General features: G+C 27.6%; 2 protein-coding genes across 2 annotated transcripts; both read left to right on the top strand.

The window, feature by feature from the left end:
• Positions 1 to 56: 56 nt before the first annotated feature.
• On the top strand, positions 57 to 24,626 carry LOC103571536 (WW domain-binding protein 4). Its single transcript, XM_008549726.2, has 7 exons — positions 57 to 339; positions 21,688 to 21,895; positions 21,971 to 22,078; positions 22,406 to 22,474; positions 22,623 to 22,908; positions 23,876 to 24,197; positions 24,332 to 24,626. Coding segments are annotated over exons 1-7 (1,212 nt in total). The 5' UTR covers positions 57 to 337; the 3' UTR covers positions 24,549 to 24,626.
• On the top strand, positions 5,932 to 8,105 carry LOC103571535 (calmodulin-lysine N-methyltransferase). Its single transcript, XM_008549725.3, has 2 exons — positions 5,932 to 6,986; positions 7,699 to 8,105. Exons 1-2 carry the CDS (start codon positions 6,351 to 6,353, stop codon positions 8,059 to 8,061), a joined length of 999 nt encoding a protein of 332 aa, XP_008547947.1. The 5' UTR covers positions 5,932 to 6,350; the 3' UTR covers positions 8,062 to 8,105.
• Positions 24,627 to 25,296: the final 670 nt, after the last annotated feature.

The raw sequence follows: 25,296 nt of genomic DNA, 5'->3' as shown, positions 1-25,296 counted from the left end.
TATTTAAATGCAAGATGGCGGCACTTTCTATTTTAAATTTCAAATGTCAGCTGATCGTCGTCTAGTGTGTGAATAAAAATATTTAGTTTTGTGTTCTTTAATTTTAAAAACAAAATAAAACGTATTCTTTAAATTAGAGTATAATATTACTTTTACTAATTATATATTTAAAAGTTTAAATTAAGAAGGAAGTTATTATAAAAAAACAGCAATTTCGTGTGTTAATAATTGAAGTTCTTATAAAAACATAAAAGTAAAAGTTTGAGGTTATACCTTATGTTTGTGGTGAAGTAAATTTAAAAATTGAAGAGTTTTAGGCTTTTGTCCTGGTGAAAAAATGTAAGTAATCAATTTCAAATATTCATAAGTACAAATATTCATATAAAACTACCATCAATAATCAATTAGACATTAAAATGAAATAAATTGTCAAATTCATAAATAGAAACTCATAGAAAATGACTTTTCAACGCATATATCAACAACTTTTTATTTAGTTTAATAATATAGAGTTTAAATTAAGTTCCATTAGTTCTTTTATTGTATTTCAATTTATGATAATTGCTTTACCTTTTTTTTTATTTTTACAATTCAAACAACGTAAATTTTCCATTTCTATTCTTACGACATTTTTTAAGTATATTTACATGATACTGAAAATAGCATAGGTCTGATAATTATTTTCTTTAGATATTTTTTTTTTTAAACAAATTATATATAACAATAAAAAATTATTTAAAAACATGTACACAAATATTTCGTAAAGTCCTTCGTATACATTTTTCCATTTTTTTTTAATTTTTAGGTATATTTCTTTTAAAAATATATTTGTAGAAGTTCTTATTAAAAGAAAAGATTTAAAACGATTAGAAAAAAAAATTTGAAATACTTTTTAATGCTTTTAAATACTATGAATATTTTTGAATCACCCTTCTTATGGGTATTTAACAGTGCAAATCGACTTAAATTGTTACTCTTAATTAGGAAGGTGTGATGTGACAATTTTCAAAAATTTTATAATAATATGTTTTATTTTGCCGAAAAATGCTCTCAGTTCAAAAGTTTACATATATATATTTCTGTGCGATATAACGCGCTGTCACATGAATCCTGGCTACAATTTTTATGGGGTCTCTTAATTTTGAAAATTACTTTTAAAGTTTTAGTCTTTCAAAAAAATAACAATCAACACCGAAATACTATTCATTTTAACTATTGTTAGTCGATATCATTATTTCTATGGCAATGCAATCAACTATTATGATTTATTTCCAATTTAAATAAATAAATTGAATTTCTTATCCTATCGTCCCACATTTAGAGAATATGCAATAGTTATATATAACTAAAAAAAAAATTATTGATTATTCAAACATAAATGCTGCATTTCAAAATAATCGACCAATCTGATATTTTAAACTAATTAGTTGCTTTCATTGTATTTTTAATTTTCAATCATAATTATTCGTAATTCTCATTCAAAATTGTGGTAAACTTTAATGCATATTAATTTGTTAAATAAAAGAAAATTAAATATTTTTTTCATCCATTTCGGGATTTTTTTTTTAAACATGAAAATGTCACGTCTCGCTTTGATCCTCAGTCTTTTTTATAAATTAATAAAAAAAAAACTAACTTTGTAGAACAGTCTTAAAGCTGTATACTTTTTATATAAGCTCTTTGACCTCGAACTCGTTTCAACAAATGTTTTAAGCTCACAACTTTTTTTTTGTCTAATTTCCTATGATAAATGTTGTAGGATTTAGAAAAATAATTTTTAGCTCACGATATTCTCTCTACTGATTGATTGACTAAGATAGTCCTCGTAATGAACAGAATGATTTATCGTGATTAAAAATTGATTGAATTCTAAGATCAATCACTCGGATTAAAATTTTATTTTCTTAATATCTTTTAAACCGTGGGTTTAACTGATCTCAAAATTTAATAAATTATAATATAAGCCTCGGTAGAATCTGTTTACTGTTAAGAAACATCGTATCCAACAAATTCATCCAAGAGAAATCATTTAGACAAAATTTTAAAAACAAATAGTTTTATATTTATGATAACTTTCAACTCCAACTAATTAGTACTCGAAATAATCAATAGGATTTACTGTTAAGTCGCTTTATGTGATTACTTATTATTGGATTTAAAAAAAAAAATATTTTTTAATTGAAATGAAATTATTAATGGATACAAAATAGTCGTTTATTATTAATTAAATAATAAATTAATTTCTATTGAATAAGTAACTATAATTATTATTTTCCATTATGGGTATAAAGAATCAAATTTACTGTCGATATAAAATATGATTGATTAATAATAACTGAGGTAACTTACTATACAAACAGGTACTCATATAAATTAAATTAATATGCATACGTTCGTCGTAAATCCAACAAATTATACTGTGCTCATATAATTAATTAATAAATTATTCATAATAATAAAGTAACAATAATCCAAAAATTTATTTGCAACATAAAAAGTATAATTGATTAATTATAATTATAAATCGCGACTTAGTGTAGCCAATTAGTAATACGGTAAAGTTCAATTAGACTTTAGCGAGGAAGAAATTAAAATAGAACTTTGTAGAAAAAGAATAAATAATCTTACTGATCTAATAAAAAATGACCAATTACAGTCGTCGATTAGCTGATTAACTCATTCGAGCTAAACTGCTGTTTTATTGTTGAAATTTTGGCTCTTAAGACATGTTTATTGTTCAATGTGCAAGTTGCTTTTGATCCTTAATAATAAACGTTTCACTGAGACGGTTGGCGCCTGTACGATAATATCATTATTGGCAAATAGAAAAGCACTTACATCTTATATTTTACATTTTATGTACTGCATGTATATATATATATATATATATAGTATAATATAATATTATATACAGCAAAGCATCATTAAATATTGTTCCCGAGAAAGCTATTACACTAGCTGTGTTAAAGTACACAAAAAAATAAAATATAAGAAACTTTACTTAAAAATATGAGTTAGAATTAAAAAATTGATATTGTCAACTTAAAACACTATTGAAATTATGTAATTTTTACTATCTTCAGAATTTGATTTTTATTTATATTTAGTATAATTTTTATTATTTGAATATGGAAATAAATATAAACTGCATTAGCAAAGTGGTGACTATATATTTAGTAAATTTTACTATTTTAGAATGAAAATAAATAAAATTAAATTTTTATTAGTATTTCATAAATTGATTTTTGTTGCGCGAAAAACGTTCCGATCTTCAAGTCCATAGTATTTCAACTCTGTATTCTACTATTATTATTATTATTATTATCTATGTCATCTGTATCGAAGTTGATGTTAATACTATTTTTTTTAAATCAGTGGTTTTGACCAAGATTCGAACACCGATCTTTCGCGCGTGAGTCCTTTCTTTAGTCTGTTGATTCAATATCTTCTTCGAACGAAGTTTTCTGAACTTGTATACATATTCGTATACGCTATCCTTACCAACTTTTAATTTTATCGATTTGCTTTGGAAAAATTACAAAGCGTTTAGTAATTTTTGGTTGCTGCATAATAGTTAATACTACCTTATTCATCTGCTTTATAGAAATTACCAAACAGATTGTAATTTTCGTATACTGTAGAGTATTTAATGCATACATATTTTTAGTTCATTTTTATATTTTTACAGAGTAAAGATCGTTTAATCGTATAATAAAATGCATTATTAAACGTTTTGTAATAATTTAATATTTTCTTTAGAAAATTTCCTGTTCGATTAATAAAGAATACGAATGAATTAGTAATAAAAGTAATACTATAGCAATTTTTCAGATGAACATAATATTTATTACTATTTTGCGATTTTTACTATACATTTAGTAATAAAAAGTGAAAGTAATGCACTTGTTAATTTGCATTAGTAATTTTTACTAAAATATATTAAATAATAAAATATTTTCGATACTCGTGTTCTCCGTGTATCAACCAAAATTTTTACTTGGCTCTGTAATATTTACGCATATATATTTTTTAACTAACCCAAATTGGCATCCATGATAATAGTAGACACAGATGGATGAACTATGGAGACATGCAATCTATGAAATACTAACTGAACCGAGTTTGGCAGGCTTCATATGCTGTACTTGTTACAGACGCATTGCGTCGTGACCCCACTGCTATTGCCATACTATGCCAGGAAAATCCCGCAATAAAATAAGACAAATACGATTAAAAGAATATGACACAATAGATGGGACGTTTTTTCCCAATACTTTTTCCAATAATTTACAGGCAAAACTTAATTTAACGTTTTTATTTCATTTCTTTTTTATGTCACAATTAAAGAGGATTTGAATTTAAATCAATTTATTGTCACAATTGATGTCTCAATAGCAACATGTACATTTTTTCTTTTGTTAACTGAAGTGTATTTGAAATAGATTATCGACAAGTTTATAATTTACTTTAAAAACCTGTTCGACAAATATGTCTGTTTATTAAACTGTCAATATGTTTTTTTTACTTTTTTTTTTAACGTGACAATCCAGTTAAACACGTACTTGTATTATATATGAATTATTTATATTAGAAAATAATATTTCATTTTGACAGGTGTGAGTAATTTTTTTTTCTTTTTCGTACATGATAATATTTTATGCTGATATATTTTTTATGAAGTGACATTCATAAGGTGCTCTAATGGATTTTATAAACACGAGAATCTGTCGTCGTTGAGTTTTCACGCCAGACGTGTCGTTACTCTAACTGTATGTGTGTACATAATTTATATAGATATATATGTCGTGTAGCGGATAGGAAAGTAAACTTAATGTTGAATTAGTAATGCAAGTAATGTTAGAACTGTTTTATGCAAAATTTAGTAAAAAAAAATTTTTAACGCATTTTAACGAGTTACTTTACAATTTAAACTTTCTTATGTTTAAACTATTAACTTTAGGCTTTTTTTTTATTGTTAGTTTCGGGAAATTTTATTCATGATAGAATTATTTATGTATATATACGTTTTACTTTATATCGTTTTCGAAGAATTTAAATTCCAACTTTAAATACGATATTATACAAAATTATCATTTATTTAAGCAAAATAAGTGCTAAATTTTTTATTACAATTTATAAAATAAAAAAAAATATTTATTGTAAAGAAAAAAAAAAACATTATTCTGTTAAACATGAAAATCTTTATTATGTATTAATGTCTAGTCACTTAATCATTTTCATGTTCAATGAATATGACATGGATCTCCATTAATCGTTGGTTCTTATATCTCTTGACAAAGGGAGAAAAAAAATCAAATAAAAAAAAAAATAATGCCTCAATTTCCACCATGTCAACTTAGAGAGCTTCTTCACCATTTTCCCCCACAAAATGCACCTTTTGTCAATCCATTAATCTATTAATCGATTAATATACTTCAAATCGAAAATCAATACCTCGATTCTTTGATATAAAACGTCTAGGAACGATTAAAAAAAAAAAAGTATGAGTGATCATAAATCATATCCAGTCATTTTTCTATCATTCCAAAGATATCTTTAGCCTCAATTAAGGGAACTAAAAAATGGTAAAAGCACAGCTACAAAAAAAAATTTTCGACGAAAGAATAATAAAAAAACGGTGTATTTTAAAAAAAAAAAAGGAAACATAATATTTGTTATTATGAAGGTTGACGACACACGTTGATCTGTACATTTGAAAAGCAAATAAATGAAACTGACAGATGACATAAATGTGTATACATATTTATATAAATAACAATAATATCGTGTACGTATACAGCAACAAGAGGTGGTAAAACTGGTATACGTCAAGCGCAATCGCAGAAGCATCTTAACGCCGGTGTATCCGCGTGGCGCGCGAGTTAGAAGTTACATTAGCTTAGTGCTTTTAGTCTTTCATATATCCTAGAACACTTCCTACATACGTTGTTCATTCATTCTGATTTTTGTCATACCTCGTGTTTAGTTAACGACCACAACATGATTAAATACAATAGAATTAAACCCAAGTAAAGTGAAAATAACTAGACCGTAACTATCAAATTTAAACAATAGAGTAGTTCAAGCTCACTTAAAATATAAAGCTCAAGTTGTCTGTCGTTGTTACTTTGCTACAAATTGTGTTTAACATTTTTACAATCGCATCAAATATGTAAATTAAATTCGATATTTAATACATGGCATTGGTTGCTAGAATCAGTTTAAACAAAAGAAGTGTAAACAAACAAGTGAAAAAATTTTGTTTCAATCCAGCTATACGATATAGCAATTGAAGATATGATGATTAGTAATTATAATTGAATTAATAATAATTATAAAGTAGAGTAATTATGGCATCAAAGATAACAGTATTGAGAAAAACCGAAGTTATTGATGAAGAAAACAGAAAGACGACAATGGCACAGCGAAGATGGAGATTATTAGCACGTGCATTAACCCACTCTTCAGACCAATTAAATCCAGCAGAAGAGGAAATATCAGTACGTCGTTTCACCTCATTCGGTTTAGTTAATCCAACATTATTAGAAAATGCACCAGTTGATCCCGAATCATCGTGGTACGAGTACAGTTGTGTAATTGAAAACGAACTTTTTATTGCTCAAGTACGACGTATCAACAAGACCTTCACGGCAAACGAGCTTATTGGTTTTAATAATACCGGTAACGTGTGTGTATGGCCGTCTGAAGAATGTTTAGCGTATTATTTATTAAACAATCAAAATATCTGCCGTGATAAAGTAGTATTAGAGTTGGGCGGTGGTATGAGTTGTCTTGCTGGTGTTTTTGTTGCCAAATATTGCGGACCTGCTGGTGTAACACTTACTGACGGTAACGTCACAAGTGTCGACAACGTAAGGTGTATCGTTGCCAGAAACAACATGGAAGATTCGGTTAAATGCGGTGTTGTGCAGTGGGCCAGGGCAGCAGCTGCACTTAGAAAAACTGCCAACGGTAATCGAGTTCAGGTACATACACACAAATATGTCATTTTCGTTTTCATTTTAATTTCTTCCTTTGTTTTGTAATTTTTTGGCACTCAAATAATGAAGATTTCAAATTTTACGGGCAGAAGTTCGTTTTGTTTCGAAAATAACTTAATACGCGTAATTTAAATTCATTATTTAAAAAAAAAAAAAATTCCTTCTTTGTTTTGTAATTTTTTGGCATTAAAATAAAGAAAATTTTTAATTTTACGGATAGCAGTTTGTTTTGTTTAGAATGTCAATGAATACTTGCGCAATTTCAATCCATTATTTGAAAGCAAAATTTGTTCCTTTGATTTGCAATTTTTTGGCACTAAAATAATGAAAATTTTCAATTTTACGGATAAAAGTGTTTTGTTTAGAATGTAAATAAATACTTGCGCAATTTAAATTCATTATTTGAAAAACAAAAAAACAATAGATGCACATATCAAATTAACTGGGGTCTAAAGATTTTTTGAGTAGGATTAAAAAATTATAAAAGAAATTAGAAGAAATTATTGTGTATTTTCGTTGTTTTGACATTATTGCAACATCTAACATGATCAAGACTTTTAAACATTGAAGCCAAGTGGATTACAGAATATTAAAATGTAATTATTGAAGCACCGATGTTGATAATACTTTTAAATCCCCCTTATTCATTTAGCGTGGTATATTTTTTCTTTCTTCTGTTATTGTTGTTATTTTGTAGACAACATGGTGTTCTGAAAGTGGCGACGATTCACGCAGAACTGAAGGTTTTTACGATGTAATACTCAGCGCTGATTGTTTATTTTTCGATGACGTGCGACTTGATCTCATTGAAACAATTTACGGTTGGCTTGCAGACGACGGCATTGCACTGATGATGGCACCTAAACGCGGTACAACATTCCAGAAATTCGCTGAAGCGGCTGTTAAACGTGGGTTCTTAGCAAGACAGATGGAACTATACGATAATCGTGTATGGTCAAGACATCTCGAGCTATTACAGCATAATCATGAATACTCAGCTGATCTTCATTATCCTGTTTTACTTGAGCTTACGAAACAAAGAAATTCATCGTCTAGTTGAAATTTTTATTATTCTCTATTTTTAAACTTAAATGCTAATTATTATCGTATTTTATTTAATAACCAGTAAATTTAAAAAAAAAAAAAGTATGATCTCACACTTTGAATTTACTGTAAAAAATTTGCGGATTGAACGTGGATTAAATTCGGAGTAAATGCGGAGCGGATGACTGTTTATTTAATCCCCTTGGAGTTAAATTTACTCCGAAAGGGAGTTTAGTTTAATATTAAAACTTCGAATTTAAGTGAATGCGGAATTAAATAAAATCCAGATCACTCCAAAATTGCTCTACTAAAAAGACAAATTCCCAATTTACGCCGTATTCGGAGTGATTTTTTTTTAAGGAGGACAGCCTCTGTGACGGAGGAAAAAATTAATGTTTTTCGGGAATTTTTTTGATTGGGATAATTAAAGAATATGGGGATCGGGGTTTTTTTTTTTTTTATTTTATTAAGTGTATATTCAGTGTAGTTTTTGTAAATTTTTATTAAAAAATATTAATTAATTAAAAAGTTAACAGCATTGCTGTGGAGTCTTATAAAAATTCCCCTTTCACGATTGACACGATTTCTCGAAAAAGATTTGCGAGAACGGGTTGCCTGAAATAAAAAAAAAAATAAAATCAATATAATCGGTATGAATGTAGTTATAGTTGTAAGAAGCCGATTTTTTTTTTTATTTTGATTTTCAAAAAATATCGATCGATTGAAAATTTTTTCATGTTTTCGCTCTTTTTTTCTTTTTTGTATTCAAACAGTCTTAAAAAATAGTAAAAATCAAAATAAGAAAAAGGCTACGCTTAAGTTAAGCTATTGCAAAGACGAATAAAAAAAGTTAAAAATCGATTGATAATTGCTCGAGTTATCGATGCAACGAGTTCGAAAAAAGACCTTTTGAGTAAAGCTTGTTTAAATTTTTTAGTTCATTTCTTTTTCTGTAAAATCATGTACACTGAAAAAAATAATCACTAGCTGTTAACGATTATTTTATTTAGCAGCTAACGATTATTTTTCTCAGTGTACCTTCTAAAATATTTATATTTACATCGATAACTGTAACTCAGTCAATGCTCAGAATTTTTTCTCAAAATTTTCTACACATATTTTCGAATATATAAACTTTACATTGGCTATCCCCCTTAAAAACTCCGAATGACGGAGTGAATTCGGATTTGAATAAAATCCGTAATCACTTCGAATTCACTCCCGATTTTTTACAGTGTAATTATTATTGTTTTAAGTAATTTATGAACTTTAAATAAGAACTAGCTAAATAAAAATCGAACTAGAAATTTTTTGGCAAAATATCAACGTAAAATCTTCATTAATTTATTTTTATTTATGTTGCCAAACATTGAGATAAAAACATATCTTGATTCTTTCTTTTTAAAATTCTTATTGAATAAATGAAATTACCCAAATATATTTATTTTCTTTAAAAGCTCATGCAAAATTTTAAAGAAATAATGAAAAAGAATTTATATATATTACTGAAAACATTAAAGACGACTTGTTATCACTAGTTATAGTTTTATCTTTAAAGTTTTGAAAACTCTATTCAAAGCTTCATGTTGAAGTAAAAGTGTTCTGTATATAAAATGTATGATTATGGTATGACTGTGATATTCTAATTATGTCTAAGAATTTCAATTTTTTTTTTTTTTTAAAGAAAAGCGAAATTAAAAACTAAAATGAAGTAAAGTAAAAAAAAAAATTACATACTTTGTAAAGCATAGATTAAATTTTTCTTAAAAATTCGGATTAAATTTCAGAGATTTAATAAAAAGGAAGTTAAGATTCTTAAAATCTAGATAAAAATAAAGATCTTTGAGACGAGTTTCGACGTAAGTAAAAGAAAGTTTAATTTTATTTTTATTCAAAATGTTGAATAAGCTTAAACCGACCGTAAAATTCTGAGTTTATTGTACGATATTGTCAATTTAGTCATAGATTTAGTCAATCGATTTGTCTCAATTTTTTTTTTTTTTTTTTTACTAAAAGCTATTTCATTTTATGTTTGAGTATAAGTTGGTAATACATTTATTGAATTCAAATATTCTATATTGAATGGTTGTTTGTAACGTGAAAAGATTGTTAGTATATTTTGTAAACTTACTAATTAAAGATTAAATATTGTATAAGGGTTACGGGCTTAGTTCATGTACTTTTAATGACGATGGAACTAAGTAACGAGAGAAGCTTAATAATTAAGACTCTTATATGCTTCCACTGCGTATCATGTATACTTTGTATAGCTCCAACGAAGGACCAATCTAGTTAATGCTAGTCAATTATTCTAATTATTAATTATGTTCATTAATTAAAATATATTAGTCATTGTTACTTATGGAGATGTATAAATTTTAAAGTAAATTGTGAGTATTTAATTACATCATTAAGGATAATAAATTATTTTAAATTTAATAATTATCTTGTGTACTTCTTCTTTAATTTTAAAAGGTCTTTTCCTGAATTTAATTTGAATTTAACCAATAAACGCTACACTGAAAAAAAACTTTTAGAAATACTGTATTTGCTTCTTATAAAAAATTATGCTATTGGAAATTTTCAATTTAATATATTTTTAGTGCAAAAATTTGGTGATTTCATTCAGAATTCTTTTCTTAATCGAAAAAATCTGAGCTCAGCTCGAGGTGTGCTGATTTTTTTTTTTTTTTGGAGTACCGTAAATAAATTTCGATTTTTTTCGGTCAAGAAAATTAGTCTTAAACTTAAAAATGAAATTAATAATCTAATAATTTATAGGGTAAAGGTAGCGTTTTTGGCCACTTTAGGGCCAGTTTTGGACACTTGAAAAATTAAAGAAAAATAATTTGTTAAAGACGCAATGACAAAATTCATTTATAAACCATGTTCAAAGATACTTCCAACCGGCTATTAAAATAGTAATTTTATTTTACACTTTTTCATTAATTAAAATAAGGTATCAAATGTCCAAAAATGGAGCAGTGGCCACAAATAGTACCTCTACCCTATTGACTAACTTAAGAAAAAGTTGTGTTTACATGTTCCTGAAGATCAGAACGTTTTTCGCGCAACGAAAAAAAAATTGCAAAGTAAAAAATCTACTGAATGACTAGATTCCTGAAATGTTTCGCATATAAATGCTGATATGCCAGCGGAAAATATTAGACTATCCCTCAATCCCTGGAACGATCCCTTAAGCAATCGAATTACATGAATTTTTTTCATTTTCGTTGCGCGAAAAACGTTCCAATCTTCCGGTACATGTTTTTATAAAAGTTAATTTCTCTTATCAGTTTATTGGCTTATGATTAAATATTTATAAAAAATCCTTTTTTTTTTTCAATTTGTGGTCTAATAGTTTAAAAACGATATTTAAAGTTACAATTTTTAGCTATAAAATTATATATTTTTAATTAAAACGAAATAATAATTAACTTTTGAAATAAAAATTAAATTCGAGATAATTAAAATTTACATGAAAATGTTGATACCTGGAAGCTAATGGGCTTTACGCTCGTGTATAATCATTAATCAATTTACCTCACGTTTAATAGACTTAGCTTGTCTAAATGCACTTGATAGAAAAATACAAATTTTGTTTACTATTTAAACTCGACAACCTGGTTTTAGTTAAACACTTTATAGATTATGCTTCGGAATCAATTAATTTTAATTGCTTGCCATCTACGTCAATTTTTTCTTCTTTTAAATCTTATTAAAGACTTTTTTTGCCCTTCCAACAATCAGGTTAACGATGTTTTTTTTTTATCTTAAATTAAAAATACTTATTATCATTAAAAAAATAATAAAAGTACAAACCAGTACATTAGTCGATGAATGTTATGTCTGAAAAGCAAGAAAATTTATTTTTTTTTTATAAACCAATGACTAAATTTGAAAGCCTTTCCTTAATGTCTGCACTTGAAGACACGCTTGCCAGCACAGTGGAAAGCTTTTGTGACTTAAATTATACATATACGTATTACAGTTTATCTGAGTGTCATTTACCAGAAAAATAATCGCTCTCATCTTCTCGAAAATCCCATGAAAATTGTTATTGAAGTATTTTGTCTAAAGTCTGAATCGTAAAACCTCTCAGTGTTTAACAATTCATTGCCAAAAACCATTTCATCTGTTGTTAACATATATAAATTTTAAACGGTCTCTTTATAGTCCATTTACTGTTTTTTTACTGAATAACAAAATTAAAAAACAAAACAAGAATTAATGTTTCATTTATTAAAGATGTTTGTCATAAACTCAACACGAATCATCATATATTTCTATCTGTATAATCCGTACAAACACATGCGTGTGTATGTATACATGTATATAGGTTTTGTATATATTTGCATCCTTGTTGTGACTTCTTAGCAAACTGTCCGGTTTTGCAAATGAATACCATGTGATGTAGGGCCAAGTAAGTTTATTTCTGTAACTCGTATTTCCTGTCGTATATCAATCGTTGGGACGCGTGCATTAGTTTTAATTAGTTTCTGACCCACTGTGACACGCAAACTATTCATATGCGATATTCTAATTTTAAATTGACATTGAATATACGTAATGTTAATGTAATTAATTTAATTAATTAGAATCTACAGTTATATCATTATTCATTATATAAACACATTAAAGTTGATATTATCAGAATAAAATAAAATTTACAAAGGTATGTGAGGTAACATGCCGATAAGTTTATTTTTATGATAATTGTAACCGTGAAATTTTTTCAATAGGATTTATTAATTTTGAAAATCTAAACGTGCACAACTCACTTGCTCATTTAAAAAGTGATCGATAGATGGCGCTCCTATTTGCAAGAAAGTATTAAAAAAAAAAAGTTTTTTTTTCTATTTTCGTTGCAGATGAAAAGAATTTTTTTTAGTATCGATTTTAAAAAAAATGATAAAACCAAATAAAAAATAAGTGTAAAATGTTTTCTACGTGAGTGAATCAGCTCGGACGGAGAAAGCGTTAGCAGAACACATCTCATTGCTTCGCAAATGAGTTGTGCAAAAAAAATACTTGAAAAAAATGATTGAAAATCTAATATTTCTATGATACGTAGTTATGCAATTGATACACATGTGTAACGAATATTAAATAATTTTGAAAATCAACACTAGAGAAAACTTTGTTTTGTTTATATTGGCAGCTAGTAAGCTTCTTATAGTTCTAAAGATATGTCTGACAGCTCTTGATTGAGAATAGTTCGCACTGATTTAGATTAACATATTTAACATAAAAAATCTGCTTCCTATGTTAGTTCTTTTAATACCTATTTCGAAATATTCTTGTTGACATTTAACATTTGTTTTAAATTATTTTTAACTCGTCTGATATGTTCTATATATTTTTACACAATTAAAATTTTTTTATCACACTAATAAGTTACTGTATGAAAATTAATTGCTGATGGCTATTTTTCAACACAATCGAGCCCAAAAAAGAAAAAAAAAAACTATGCACATTACCTTTTGATGTGATCATTTATACAAGTGTAGACTCTTATTTTTTGATCAGGCCATTAGTATTAATGGTGAGCTTATAAATTTTTATAACAGTTTGAAGACAAACACTTAAAGTTGTTTCATCAGTACCCACTTTAACTCGTACTGAACTTTCATTTAAACTTATGTAGTTAGAGACTTTTATTTAGGTTTTAATAATTCAGAAAAACCTCCTTGACATTGTATTGTACTTTAGCTTTCGACTGTTCGCTTTTAATATTTTTTAGAACAAATAAAATTTTAAAAATTTTAGCAAATATGACCTAATGTAAAACAAGTATTGGTTATTTATTTAGTTATAGAGTAAATAAAACAATACAACTTTTGTTACTATATAAGAAAAATAGCTGTGCCGAATTAGGTTTTAATTCTGTGACAATTAAGCTTATTACTGGCAGCTACAAGACTAGTATCTACATATTTTCATGCAGTGAGATCAATTGAAATTGGAATAGCAGGACATTAATGAAAGAGAAATGAAGGTATTGATGAAATAATTGAAGGAATGCCAGTTAAAGTACTACAAAAAATATAATAATAATAATAATAATAATAATAATAATAATAATAATAATAATAATAATAAGGCCACTCGGCAGTCGAAATGGATGTAGATTTCTTATTATGTAATTTTTTATTCTGCTTTATGACAATTAACAAAAATATTATTTTATATATATATATATATATATATATATATATATATATATATATATATACATTTTTTTCCATACTGTTTGAACCGAAAAATATGCATGCCAATTTTCATTCAAATCCGGTCAGAATTGTTGGCATTATCGCGATCATAAGACTCAATATTCATAATTAATCATACAGTTGATTTTGAACGTCATAATGAATGAACGATACATTTTTAGATGGAGTCATAGTAGTGTAATTTGAAGCTTATTTTATCTACTACAAGTATAATCAACGAAATTAACCTGCAACGTATCATTTCAAACATATTGAGAGTTGAGGCCGTAAAATTTTTTTTTCAATAATTTTCAGTCATTAATTTATTCGAAAAAACTGTCGTAATGGAAAGTTGAACAACGGAAATTAAAACTAATTTCATGAACTTTAAGATAAATTTAACAGAAATAAGCTATCACTTTTTATTCAACAGTTGTTTGGAGAGAAATAGACAAAAAATGATTATTTTAATCATTTAGTTTGAAAAACTTTAATTACCCACAAATTTTGAATTAACCGACGGATTATAAAACAATTATAATGAGAGCTACCATTTTTTCATGAGACGTCTCCAAATATACTATCAATAAAATTTTTGAGTAGCAAATAAACAAACAAATTATTATACGAGCAATTTACAATGAAATTAAACAATTAAAAAAAGTTTTATGTAAATTATCTGGAGAACGTGCGGCACGTGCAAATGACTACAGTTCACAGCGCACAGTCGCATAAGATCTAAAGGAAAACGTTGTGTGTTGAACGATAAATTCCAAATACGAGATTCAATTAACTTTAACCAATGCACTTGAGCAGTTATATTGCATTACAACTGTTAGAGACTGTGATGATTAGTACAGCAGATTTCTGTTAGCACATATAGTATAATAGGCTCAGAATGTTGGTATTCTGATAAATATTAACTTTGATAACTGTTTATCTTGGCACGTATTTTAAATTCTCTATTGTCTCATTCGTTTTTAGAAATTTATGTAATCTAGTGTTTTGATTACAGTATTAATAAATCTTTAATATTCTTTATGGCATCGTAGATATGTCTAAAGTTATTTTACAATGCACAGTAAATTAAAAAATAGATAACGATATTTGTAGATAATTAAGAAAATTTTTCTCTTTGATGTTCATTTTAATTATAAGCTGTGATTATAAAAATTAATTTTATTCATAAATATTGTAATTCAAGTTGTTTTCTTACTTTTAAAATATTCGTGAAAAAAAAATGCCAATTGACCTTCGAAATGAAAATACATTTCTTATTATTTCTTTATTTTGAAGTTTTAAGATGCAATTGAGTAAAGAGATAATTTTTTTTTTACATTTTTAATTAATTTCGAGCTCAAAAACTGCCAAAGATAAAATAATCGAATTTTAATTATAACACAAAAGACAATTATGTAACTTTAAATCTTTATTAAAATTGAAAAAATTATCGTAAAATAAAAAAATAAAGCAGAAAATATACCTTATTTTCTCAACTATGACTTCCATTTTACCCAATAAGGCCACATGTTTCCGTTAAAATGTTATTTGAGGAAACTGCGGCGGAAGTAGCGTTTTTCATTAATTTGAAAATTTTAGATCGCCACCATTTCTAAGCTAATTAACCGACTTTGCTCATCTTCAAACTTAACCGAGATAATCGCATTTATAGAATAAGTATGCCGTTTCATTAAAATCCGTTTAGAATTGTAGTGGCAATCGTCCCAACAAGGTGCTTCATACTATATATGAATATACCCATAAATTTTTGAATCAATGGTGTTTTTGAAACCTACTCGACAAATTATGACTATGGCGAAATTTTTTGAAGATTCCGCCATGGGGACAACTGCAATAGATAGATTTCTATGAAATCTACTAAATAAATTAAAGTTTTAAAGCTACAACAGAATTTTCTGAAGGCTAAAATTGTGTGGGAACTTCTGTGTGTTGACCTTTACTTCATTCAATTAATTTCTGTAATTTCTACTAATGAAGTAATTAATATTTACATAGCAATTGATCTGATTAAATACACAAAATTTAATTTGAATTTCAAAATCAATTATGTAAAGTACTTGCCATAATAAACCGAATTATAACTGAAATATAATGAATAAAAAATTGATAAAATAAATAATAGACACAAATTAAATTAATAATCAATGAAATAAACAATAACTCTATATTTATTATTGACTATTAAAAGCTTTTCAAAAAGGATTGAGCTTTGGTTTACGAGTACGAAATAGTTTACATTATACGTGTTCTCATTAGAACATTTGGTTTTAAAGTATATAAACAGACTGCAAGTTCACTGGCAGTTATAAAATCAAACTGAATAGCGTACATTAGTTCCAAAAAGCCTGTTACCTAAATAGACATCTTGAACGATATACGAGGACGTGATAGATCGAATATTGATTGCTATGAAATTTTCGTAATTTTCAGCATCAGTAAATTGATGAGCTACAAATTAAATTCCCATCATCTAAACGGATTTTATTACGCTCAATAAATTTACACCATTAAAATTTAATATATGATGTCTTTGTCATTAATTAACCTATTTAACTATTTTCGTTTATTATTTCACATATATATCGAACTATAAGCGTATTATTTTACTATTACATAACAATCAATCCATATAAAATTACAAAGGCTACAGATTTCATTCAAAATATGAATGAGGTAAATAATAATAATAATTATTAATCGCATTCATAGCGATGTTTGAATTTAAATTTATTTTTCCGTGGAAAAAATAAAATAAATAAAGAGAATAAAATCATAAATATATTAATTCAAGTAAATAGATTCAAAGTAAAATGGGAATATAATGAAAATTGTTGCAAATTACAGATATTCAAACATCGTGCTCTATTAATAATGTCACCTATTTATAAAGACGCGGGTAAAAATAACCACTAAATCTGGCTGCACCAAATCGTCTAGACCACAGATGATGCATCATCTTTGTGATCTTTTGCATAATTAATTTTTTGTTATTTACTTTTTTAAATTTATATCTTATTCATGTTTTTGTGGAATCAAAAGTATGGACATTTATTATCACATATTTTTCAATTTTATTCTATATAAAAATTTTTCTATTTCAATTATTATCATTATTGTTTTTTTACTGTGCGTATCTGAAACCTGTTGCTGTTGGTTACCAGCTTCTGGATAGAAGTGATTGCTTCCATCCGTAATCTTTTAAAAACTCACGAGTAACTTTTTTTATTAGTATATTATTCGATCTTCGATAAAAAAAAATGGTTTCGAATGAAAAATAGCTTTTTTTTTTTACGCAAATTTCTAGTAACAAATAATAAAAAAAAATTAAAGTAAATTGAATTCGTGTATTTTTATTGTATGTAAAATTAATTCAGTGTTTTTTTTACTATGAAGTTCGATGAAAACCAAAAATATGGTTCGAAATCAGGAGCGGAAAAAATTTTAAGACAATCAATAAAGAAGCAGATTGAAATAAATTGTAAATAATATTTATTGTAGAATTTAAACAATAAACATTATTTATGACGTATAAATTTTAATACTGATAAAAAAAATTTATTAAATTCGATGAAGTTTTATAGATTCCCTATATTCCATAACAGTGAATTTTTTGGATTGAATTTTCTGCAGATTCCTTACGATTTTTAGTAATTAAAATTCATCTCTTTATCTGTATATTAGTATACGATTATTTGCAAAAGTTTTTACTACAATAAGTTTAATTGAAGTCTTTTTTATTGATGTAAATATATGATATTTTTGAATAGTGTCCGAAATAAATAAAGTGTAAATAGGAACAGTAGTGATTTACAAAAACGTTTTGAAAAAAATTCAAAAATAGAAATTTTATTTATTTATGCATTATAATAATGCATATTTTCGTTTTACAAATTGACATTAGAGAAAAGTAACAAGCCATGCGAAACATTGTAGTAGTTAGTGGAGTTGACAAGCGGCACAAGTAGATTGATACTGGTTATAGCCAGCCACACAACATTGTATGCCCTCTTACCCTAATGATGTCAGTATACTATATTACAGTAGTATTATTAAGCTAATCTTGTAATATATATATATATATAACATTGTAGAGGACAATAATAAATAGAATATGATAAATTCTATCTCCACAAATCTTGGGATAAAATGGATTTAATCTAATGGACACTAAGAGAAAATAACATTTTTACTAAATATCTATCAATTGTGAAAAAGTTGATTAATAGACAATTATCAAGAATATATAAGAATTCATTGATATCACGTCAATAAGTTGTGATCAATTCAAACTGAATCATTCATTGATCTATTTAGATCCGTTAAAATAATTGTTTTTACATATAAAAGTGCTGGAGAAAAGGAATATTCACGGCTATTCAAACGGTTAATTCTAGGATATTGATATCAATAATAAAAAAAAAATATATTGTTATGAATCATTAGAAAATGCCCGATGAAGCAGGCTGGTAACAGCTAGTCTCTGTATGTATGCTTAAAACAATTAAACAAGAATAATTTCTGAGTCAATGAAATCTGTTCGAAACAACACCCATTTATTTCTATCAGTGTAGATAAATTTTTTTCATTTAGGAGATCAACGTAGATTTATGTAGATCTAATTCAAACTACGTACATCTAAGCCATTTTTTTTTTTCATAATACAGCAATATAACATCCCTTTATCCTTGAGACAAAAAGTCACACATACATTCATTGCTAGTCTTGAGGGTAAATCACATCAGGAATTCCAGAGAGACTATTGAACAAAATAACCATAATAATGATAATAGTAATGATATTAATAACAAAGAAATATGAGCTTTGTAGTTGACTAAATTGTTTTTACGGTTGAGGGATAATAATAAATGATACATTTAAAAATAATACACATCCATACAAACAATCATATATGTGTATATATGACACATATATGTGTGTGTATGACACATATATGTATATATGATCATACGTTCTTTTACTTTTTATTACAATAGTATTATTATATCATTATTTACATGTCGTATTATAGTTAATGCTACTATCAATTCATTTTCTTCCTACTTCATGATGCAATGAGTGGCATTATTCACGATTCTATAAATAAATATGTTTAATTACATTGTGGTTACGACATAAGGGATTTACTGAAAGCAACCAATCACGTCGGTGTTACATAACCTTCTTACACACCATTGACATCAATTATTTTTTTGTATTATTATGAATCAATATTTTTACAACAATTATGACTTTTTTTTAAATCCACGTAATCTTTAACGTGTACGGACTATATATTTATATCTTATAATAACATGCAATTAGTTAGAGAAGGTTAAGGTAATATGATAATGTTATTGGTATCTACCATCGCCGCTTTGTTATCACGAAACACGTGCAGAAACGTTTAATAATTAAAGCGTATGCCATTACGACTTATACAAACAGCAAAATTTTCCAAAATAAATGTTATAAGGTTATGACGAATTAATATTTAAAAAGGAAAATTTTTATTTTTTAACTTCCCGCTATGAAAATTGCAAATTTTCAAAAATTCGGGAAGTTATTGGTTTCACCCCGATTTGTGAAAATCGAAATTCCAACAGGTCGACGTTTTGAGGTTCTAGGAAGCTATTCTGACTAAATTCAAGATGATGTCCGAGTGTATGTATGTATGTACGTACGTATGTAAATATTTTGTCACTTTTGATCGAAAGAACCGATTTCGATCGCTCGATGGATTGATTCCAAAATTTAGTCAGCTCTAAAACTTTGTAAGCCGCGTCGAATGCCGCCTCAACAATCAAAATCGGTTGATTCGTTCAAAAGAAACCGTTAACGAAAGAATTAACAAAAAAATTGTTTTTTGTATTTTGGAAATTTCTCAAAAACGACTCCATAAATCAATTTCAAAATCTAATCAGTTATAGAACTCAATAAAACGCGTCGAGCGCCACCTTAAACGTCTCAATCGGTTTATTCGTTCGAGAGATATCGTTGTAGAAAAAATGGTAAAAAAGCGTTATTTTTCGAAAACAAAGACATATAAAAGTATTTTCGAACTCGAAAATGTATCCACAACAATTTTTCGAGCTCAAGGAGCTCGAAATGGGCGGGAAGTTTTGGGACTGGCCCACAGGGTCAAACGACAGACCGATTTTTTTTTATTGATACAAACATTGTATTCAAACTGTGACTTTTTTAATCGAGTTTAGGTACCTGCATTAAAATTTTAACTCGATTTATTGAAGATTGAAAATAATAATTGAGTACAATAAAATGCGTGGTTGTTTGGAACAAAGGCTTTTTGCGATCGACAGTTGATGCTTTTGTGATACGTTGAAAGTTTTGTAATAATTTTAACGTCAATTTAAATAATTTTTTACTAAAAATCATTGAAAAGACACGTTAGTTTTTTTTTCTATTATTATCCAAGACTGATTTAAAAAATAACGTCAACTCTTTATCATTCTATCTTTTTTATAAACCAGGTATCGCGATAGTTTGTGAGAGAAACTAGTCTTATAACGAGGTTCTACTGTAGTATATTACACACGTGGATTGGAATGTCCTATGTTCATTCTTCGGTATGTAATATACTATTTCGTCCAATGATATCTTTAGAAAAAATCGTCCGATTTGCACGAGCTTTGCAACAAAAACTTCAAAGTAGTATATACACACCTAGAGCACTAAAGTAAGAAAGACTCCATTATCTAATTAGTTCAAATTCTTGATGAACCCTTTCGATTTCCGCCAATCGGTTGATTCGTTCCAAAGATCTCGTTAGATAAAAAAAATTTTCACACACAAACCACCGGATGTCCATCCGGAAATAGTCAAAATAGCTTCCTAAGACGTCAAAACGTCGACATCTGATGAAAACTCGATTGTCGAAAATCAGACCAAAACCAATAACTTCCGTTTTTTGAAAATTTTCCTAGCGGAAAGTTAAGAAAAAAAAAAACCAGAATCACATACCCGAGTTTTCTACTTATCAAATAAATTTCTAAAGCATAATAGATTAAGACCAAAACGATTTGTTATCGAAAAATTTGCATAACAGCAATAAAATTTACATACGTACCAATGTCTTGGCTTAAATTTTTTATGATATACCAACACATGTATGTTTGACTTATTTATTGTTTCTTAAATATGTACTCTTGTTGATGTGATGTATGAATGTAACGATTCAAATGAGCTGTACATTTGTAAACGTTACAGCATTAATACAAATACAAAGTTGTTGATATTATGGAAGATAAATATAGAAGGGTATCAGAACAACACAGAGTGTCTTTCCGGTAACAACTCGAGGGATGTAAAAGCGTTTGAGTGAGGAAGTGCATGCAGTAACACACCCGCATAATAGATTAAATTTCACCTACTCCACTTTTACTTGTCCTCAGGGCTGACTATTGGAAATCTCAAGGTCGGAAATTCTGCGACTTCTGTAAATGTTGGATTGCTGATAATAAACCGAGTATTGAATTTCACGAGGGTGGTAAAAAGCACAAAGAAAATGTCACCAAGAGAATTAAAGAGATACATAAAAACAGCGCGAAACAGGCTAAGATCACCAAAAAATTTGAAAATGATCTTCAAAATATGGAAAGAGTGAGTCCAGTCATTTTATAACATCATTTATGATAAATTGCGATATTTATTCTTATTTTTAAAATTATTTTTTAGGCCGCTATGGCAGCGTATCTAAAAGACGTCGAAGGTGATACGGTGGACTTGACTGCTCAGGAAATAATTCGTAATAAACATAATAGAAAAATAGAAGAACCATCTAAAGTAAGTATTCCAAGGGGTCACCCCAGTATCGATGGGATAAAAACACGGGCTTTAGAAAAAAAAATCAATAAAAACAAAACTTCTAGGATGCTGATAATTTTTTTTTTCAATTATGGATTGGGATTGTTTTCAACTAGTTTACATGGAAAAAATATTGTTTTTAAATTGGAAATATTTTTTACAAACTAAAATTTTTAAAACTCATTAAAATTTTGATCAGTAATTTTGTTAAGACTTCTAATCATTGCAATATTCTGCTAATTAGTAAATCATTTAAATTGTAAAAGTTCCTATAAACAAAAATAAAATTTTTTTTTACATTTTTAGGTAGAAAATCCCAATCAAATGCCTGAAGCATCAGCAGCAACAAATCCACGACATAAACTCAGCAAAGATGTAAGATCTTGATAAATATTAACTTTTAATTTATCTGATTTAATAAAGAAATTCTTTATTTAATTAACTTTTTTTTCTTGAAGAATTAATAAACTCTCTTTATAAAGTTCATCGAATGGGGAAAAGTAAAAGAGTAATTTGATTTTAGCTTCCAGCAGATGTTGATTTTTGTGACCCTACAACATTTCATCGAGCTCGAGTCCCTCGATATCCAAAAAACCCGAATGTGGTGAGTGGAAGTAGTAGTAGCGGCGGTGGCGGCAGTGGTGCTGGTGAGAATAAACCCCAAGGGAAAGGTAAATCCAATCGGGAAAAACGGAAAGGCAAAAAGAGTCAAGAGGATGATGGTCTTAAGAAAAAGAATTTTCATAAAGTCTGGTATGAAGCACGCAGTCCCGAAGGATACACCTACTATTGGCATATTGAGACTAACGGTAAATAAAAGTTAACTTATAAATAAATATAAATCATTTTCATGGTTCTTTCATAATTATTTTGTTTTTTTTTTTTTATAAATACGAATGTTGAAAAAAATTTTTTAGGTTGACGGCAATAATTTTTTTATTCTTTTTTTACTATAAAAAATTTTCAAATTGAATACGGATTAAATCCGGAGTGAATTCGGATTGGATGCGGAGCGCATGACGGTTTATTCATTCAATTCCCTTGAAGTAAAATTCACTCCTAAATAGAGTTTATTTTAATATTGAAACACGAAATTGAAGTTAGCCGATATCTAATAATTTTTGGATCTGCTTAGAAACGATAAATTATAAAAAAAAAAATAATTGAAGAAATCGCACCTGTAGTTTTTTCAATTTTCTAACTGTGCATTTTTTTTTCTCTATATGAATTAATTTGTTGAAAAAATGTTGCTTGACATAATGAACAGTCCCACGAGATTATCAAATGCACCACTTGACAAAATAATTACTTCACTGTGATAAATCTATTATTATGTTCATGTTTAAGGAAAAATTTTCATTTTTTTTTTTACAATGTAATATTGCAATACTAAAGGTTATATTTAGTTTTATTTGGAGGCACATCTTCAGTCGATAAATATATTTTTGTTTCTGTATTTCGATGTAAGAGTAACCCTGTAATTGGCTACGGCTGTTTGGTTCATTTCTAAATAAATAAATAACTAAAAGAAAAAAATCCATAATCGTTAATTGTCTACCAACTTCAGGATCATTACTAAAACTAGAAAACGGAGTGAAGACGGATTTAAATAAAGTATAGATCATTTCGAAAATACTTCGGAGTGATTTTTTCTGAAGCTCTAATGACGGAGTGACGGAATAAATTCAAATTTAAATAAAATCCATAATCACTCCCGATTTTTTACAGTATCTTCCAATTTAATATCAAAATTGTTTTCTTTTTTATGTTCACTAGAAACTTCATGGGAGCCTCCAGAAGAAGATTTTATGACAATCGCAGAGCAAGAAGAAGAAGCTAAAGAGCAAGCGCTTCAAGCTGAGCTACTTCAGCAAATGGAAGAAGAGGAAGCTAAAGACAAAGCTGACATTTTTGAAGAACAACGCGCTAATGCTGAGCGGGAAAAATATAAAGCATTAAGAAGATTACAAAAAACTACGGGCAATACGGATAATGAAGTTGAAGTGAAAGAAGAAAAAGAAGATATACCTTACAGAAGAGATTACAGTGTTCCGGATAGAGTTGATCCCTATGGGCCGTGGCAGACTGTAGAAATAAAGTAAATTGTCTATATATATACTTATCATTTAAAATATTCAATTATTACTAGTACTTATAAATTTCTAAGTTATTAGGTGAATGATTGTAATAATACACGATTTCTATTTATTCCTTTTTTTTTTTTTTTTTTAGACCTAAAAAAGTAATTGATCTTCAATTACCTAAGAAGAAAGTAGTGCAAGTAATAAAGCCAGTAGTTAAAGAAGCACCAGTGCCTCAGAGAACGTTCGTAGAAAAAAAGATAACGAGAATTTCCACTGGCGATAGTGATGAAGATGAGGCACCAACGACGTTCAAAAAAAGAAAATTTGGTAACAAAAGTGTACGGAAACGTCTAGATGACGATTAATTGGTATTCGTTTTACAGTAATATCTATGTACAAAGTCACTTCAAATAATTGTGTTTGTAAAATAAAAAAATTTTTTAAAAAACAATATTGTGTTTTTAATGCTCACTACATTAATTTATGAGGTTTTATGACAAAAAAAAAAATAAAACAAACTGACGAGAATAAATAAGCAACAGTAAAATCAGGAAATCGCAATTTTTTTTTTTTTTTTTTAAGGTATCAATATATTATTGGACCTCGGGCAATCCCATATGCGGCCAACTTAGTCGAACTCAAATACAAATTCAATTTGTAGGACCAGTTTTTCAAAACGGGTTTATTTTTAATCCGGATTTAAATTGTTATTACTGGTGTATCTATATATTATTTTAAACTAAATCAAATTAACTTTACACCAGCCCTGATAGTCAAGTTGGCAGCAGGCTGGAGACAACTTTCTGTAGCAGTTTGTCGGCAAGTTGGCCGCAAAAATTGGCATTTCTATAAGTTGACCGCAATTTTCTGAGAAAGTTGATGGCAAAAGTTGGCATTCCATTAGTTGAAGGAAAGTTGCATTCGATTTTCTCAGGTTGCAGTAGTAGATTGTCACCAATTTTCTGGGAAAGTTGGTAACAACTGGTAGTCTACAGTTACAAAAGTTGAAAGTTGACGTCAAGTTGTTTGCAACCAATGTAGACCAACTTTCTGATCAGAGAGTTTGGTTATCAGGAAGATTAAATTGAAAAATCACGATTTCTTTTATATCGA

This window comes from Microplitis demolitor, chromosome 3 (genome assembly GCF_026212275.2).
Source record: "Microplitis demolitor isolate Queensland-Clemson2020A chromosome 3, iyMicDemo2.1a, whole genome shotgun sequence".
In the NCBI taxonomy this organism is placed as follows: domain Eukaryota; kingdom Metazoa; phylum Arthropoda; class Insecta; order Hymenoptera; family Braconidae; genus Microplitis; species Microplitis demolitor.
The sequence above is the reverse complement of the archived record's forward strand: the minus strand, read 5'-3'. Positions and strand labels throughout refer to the sequence as shown.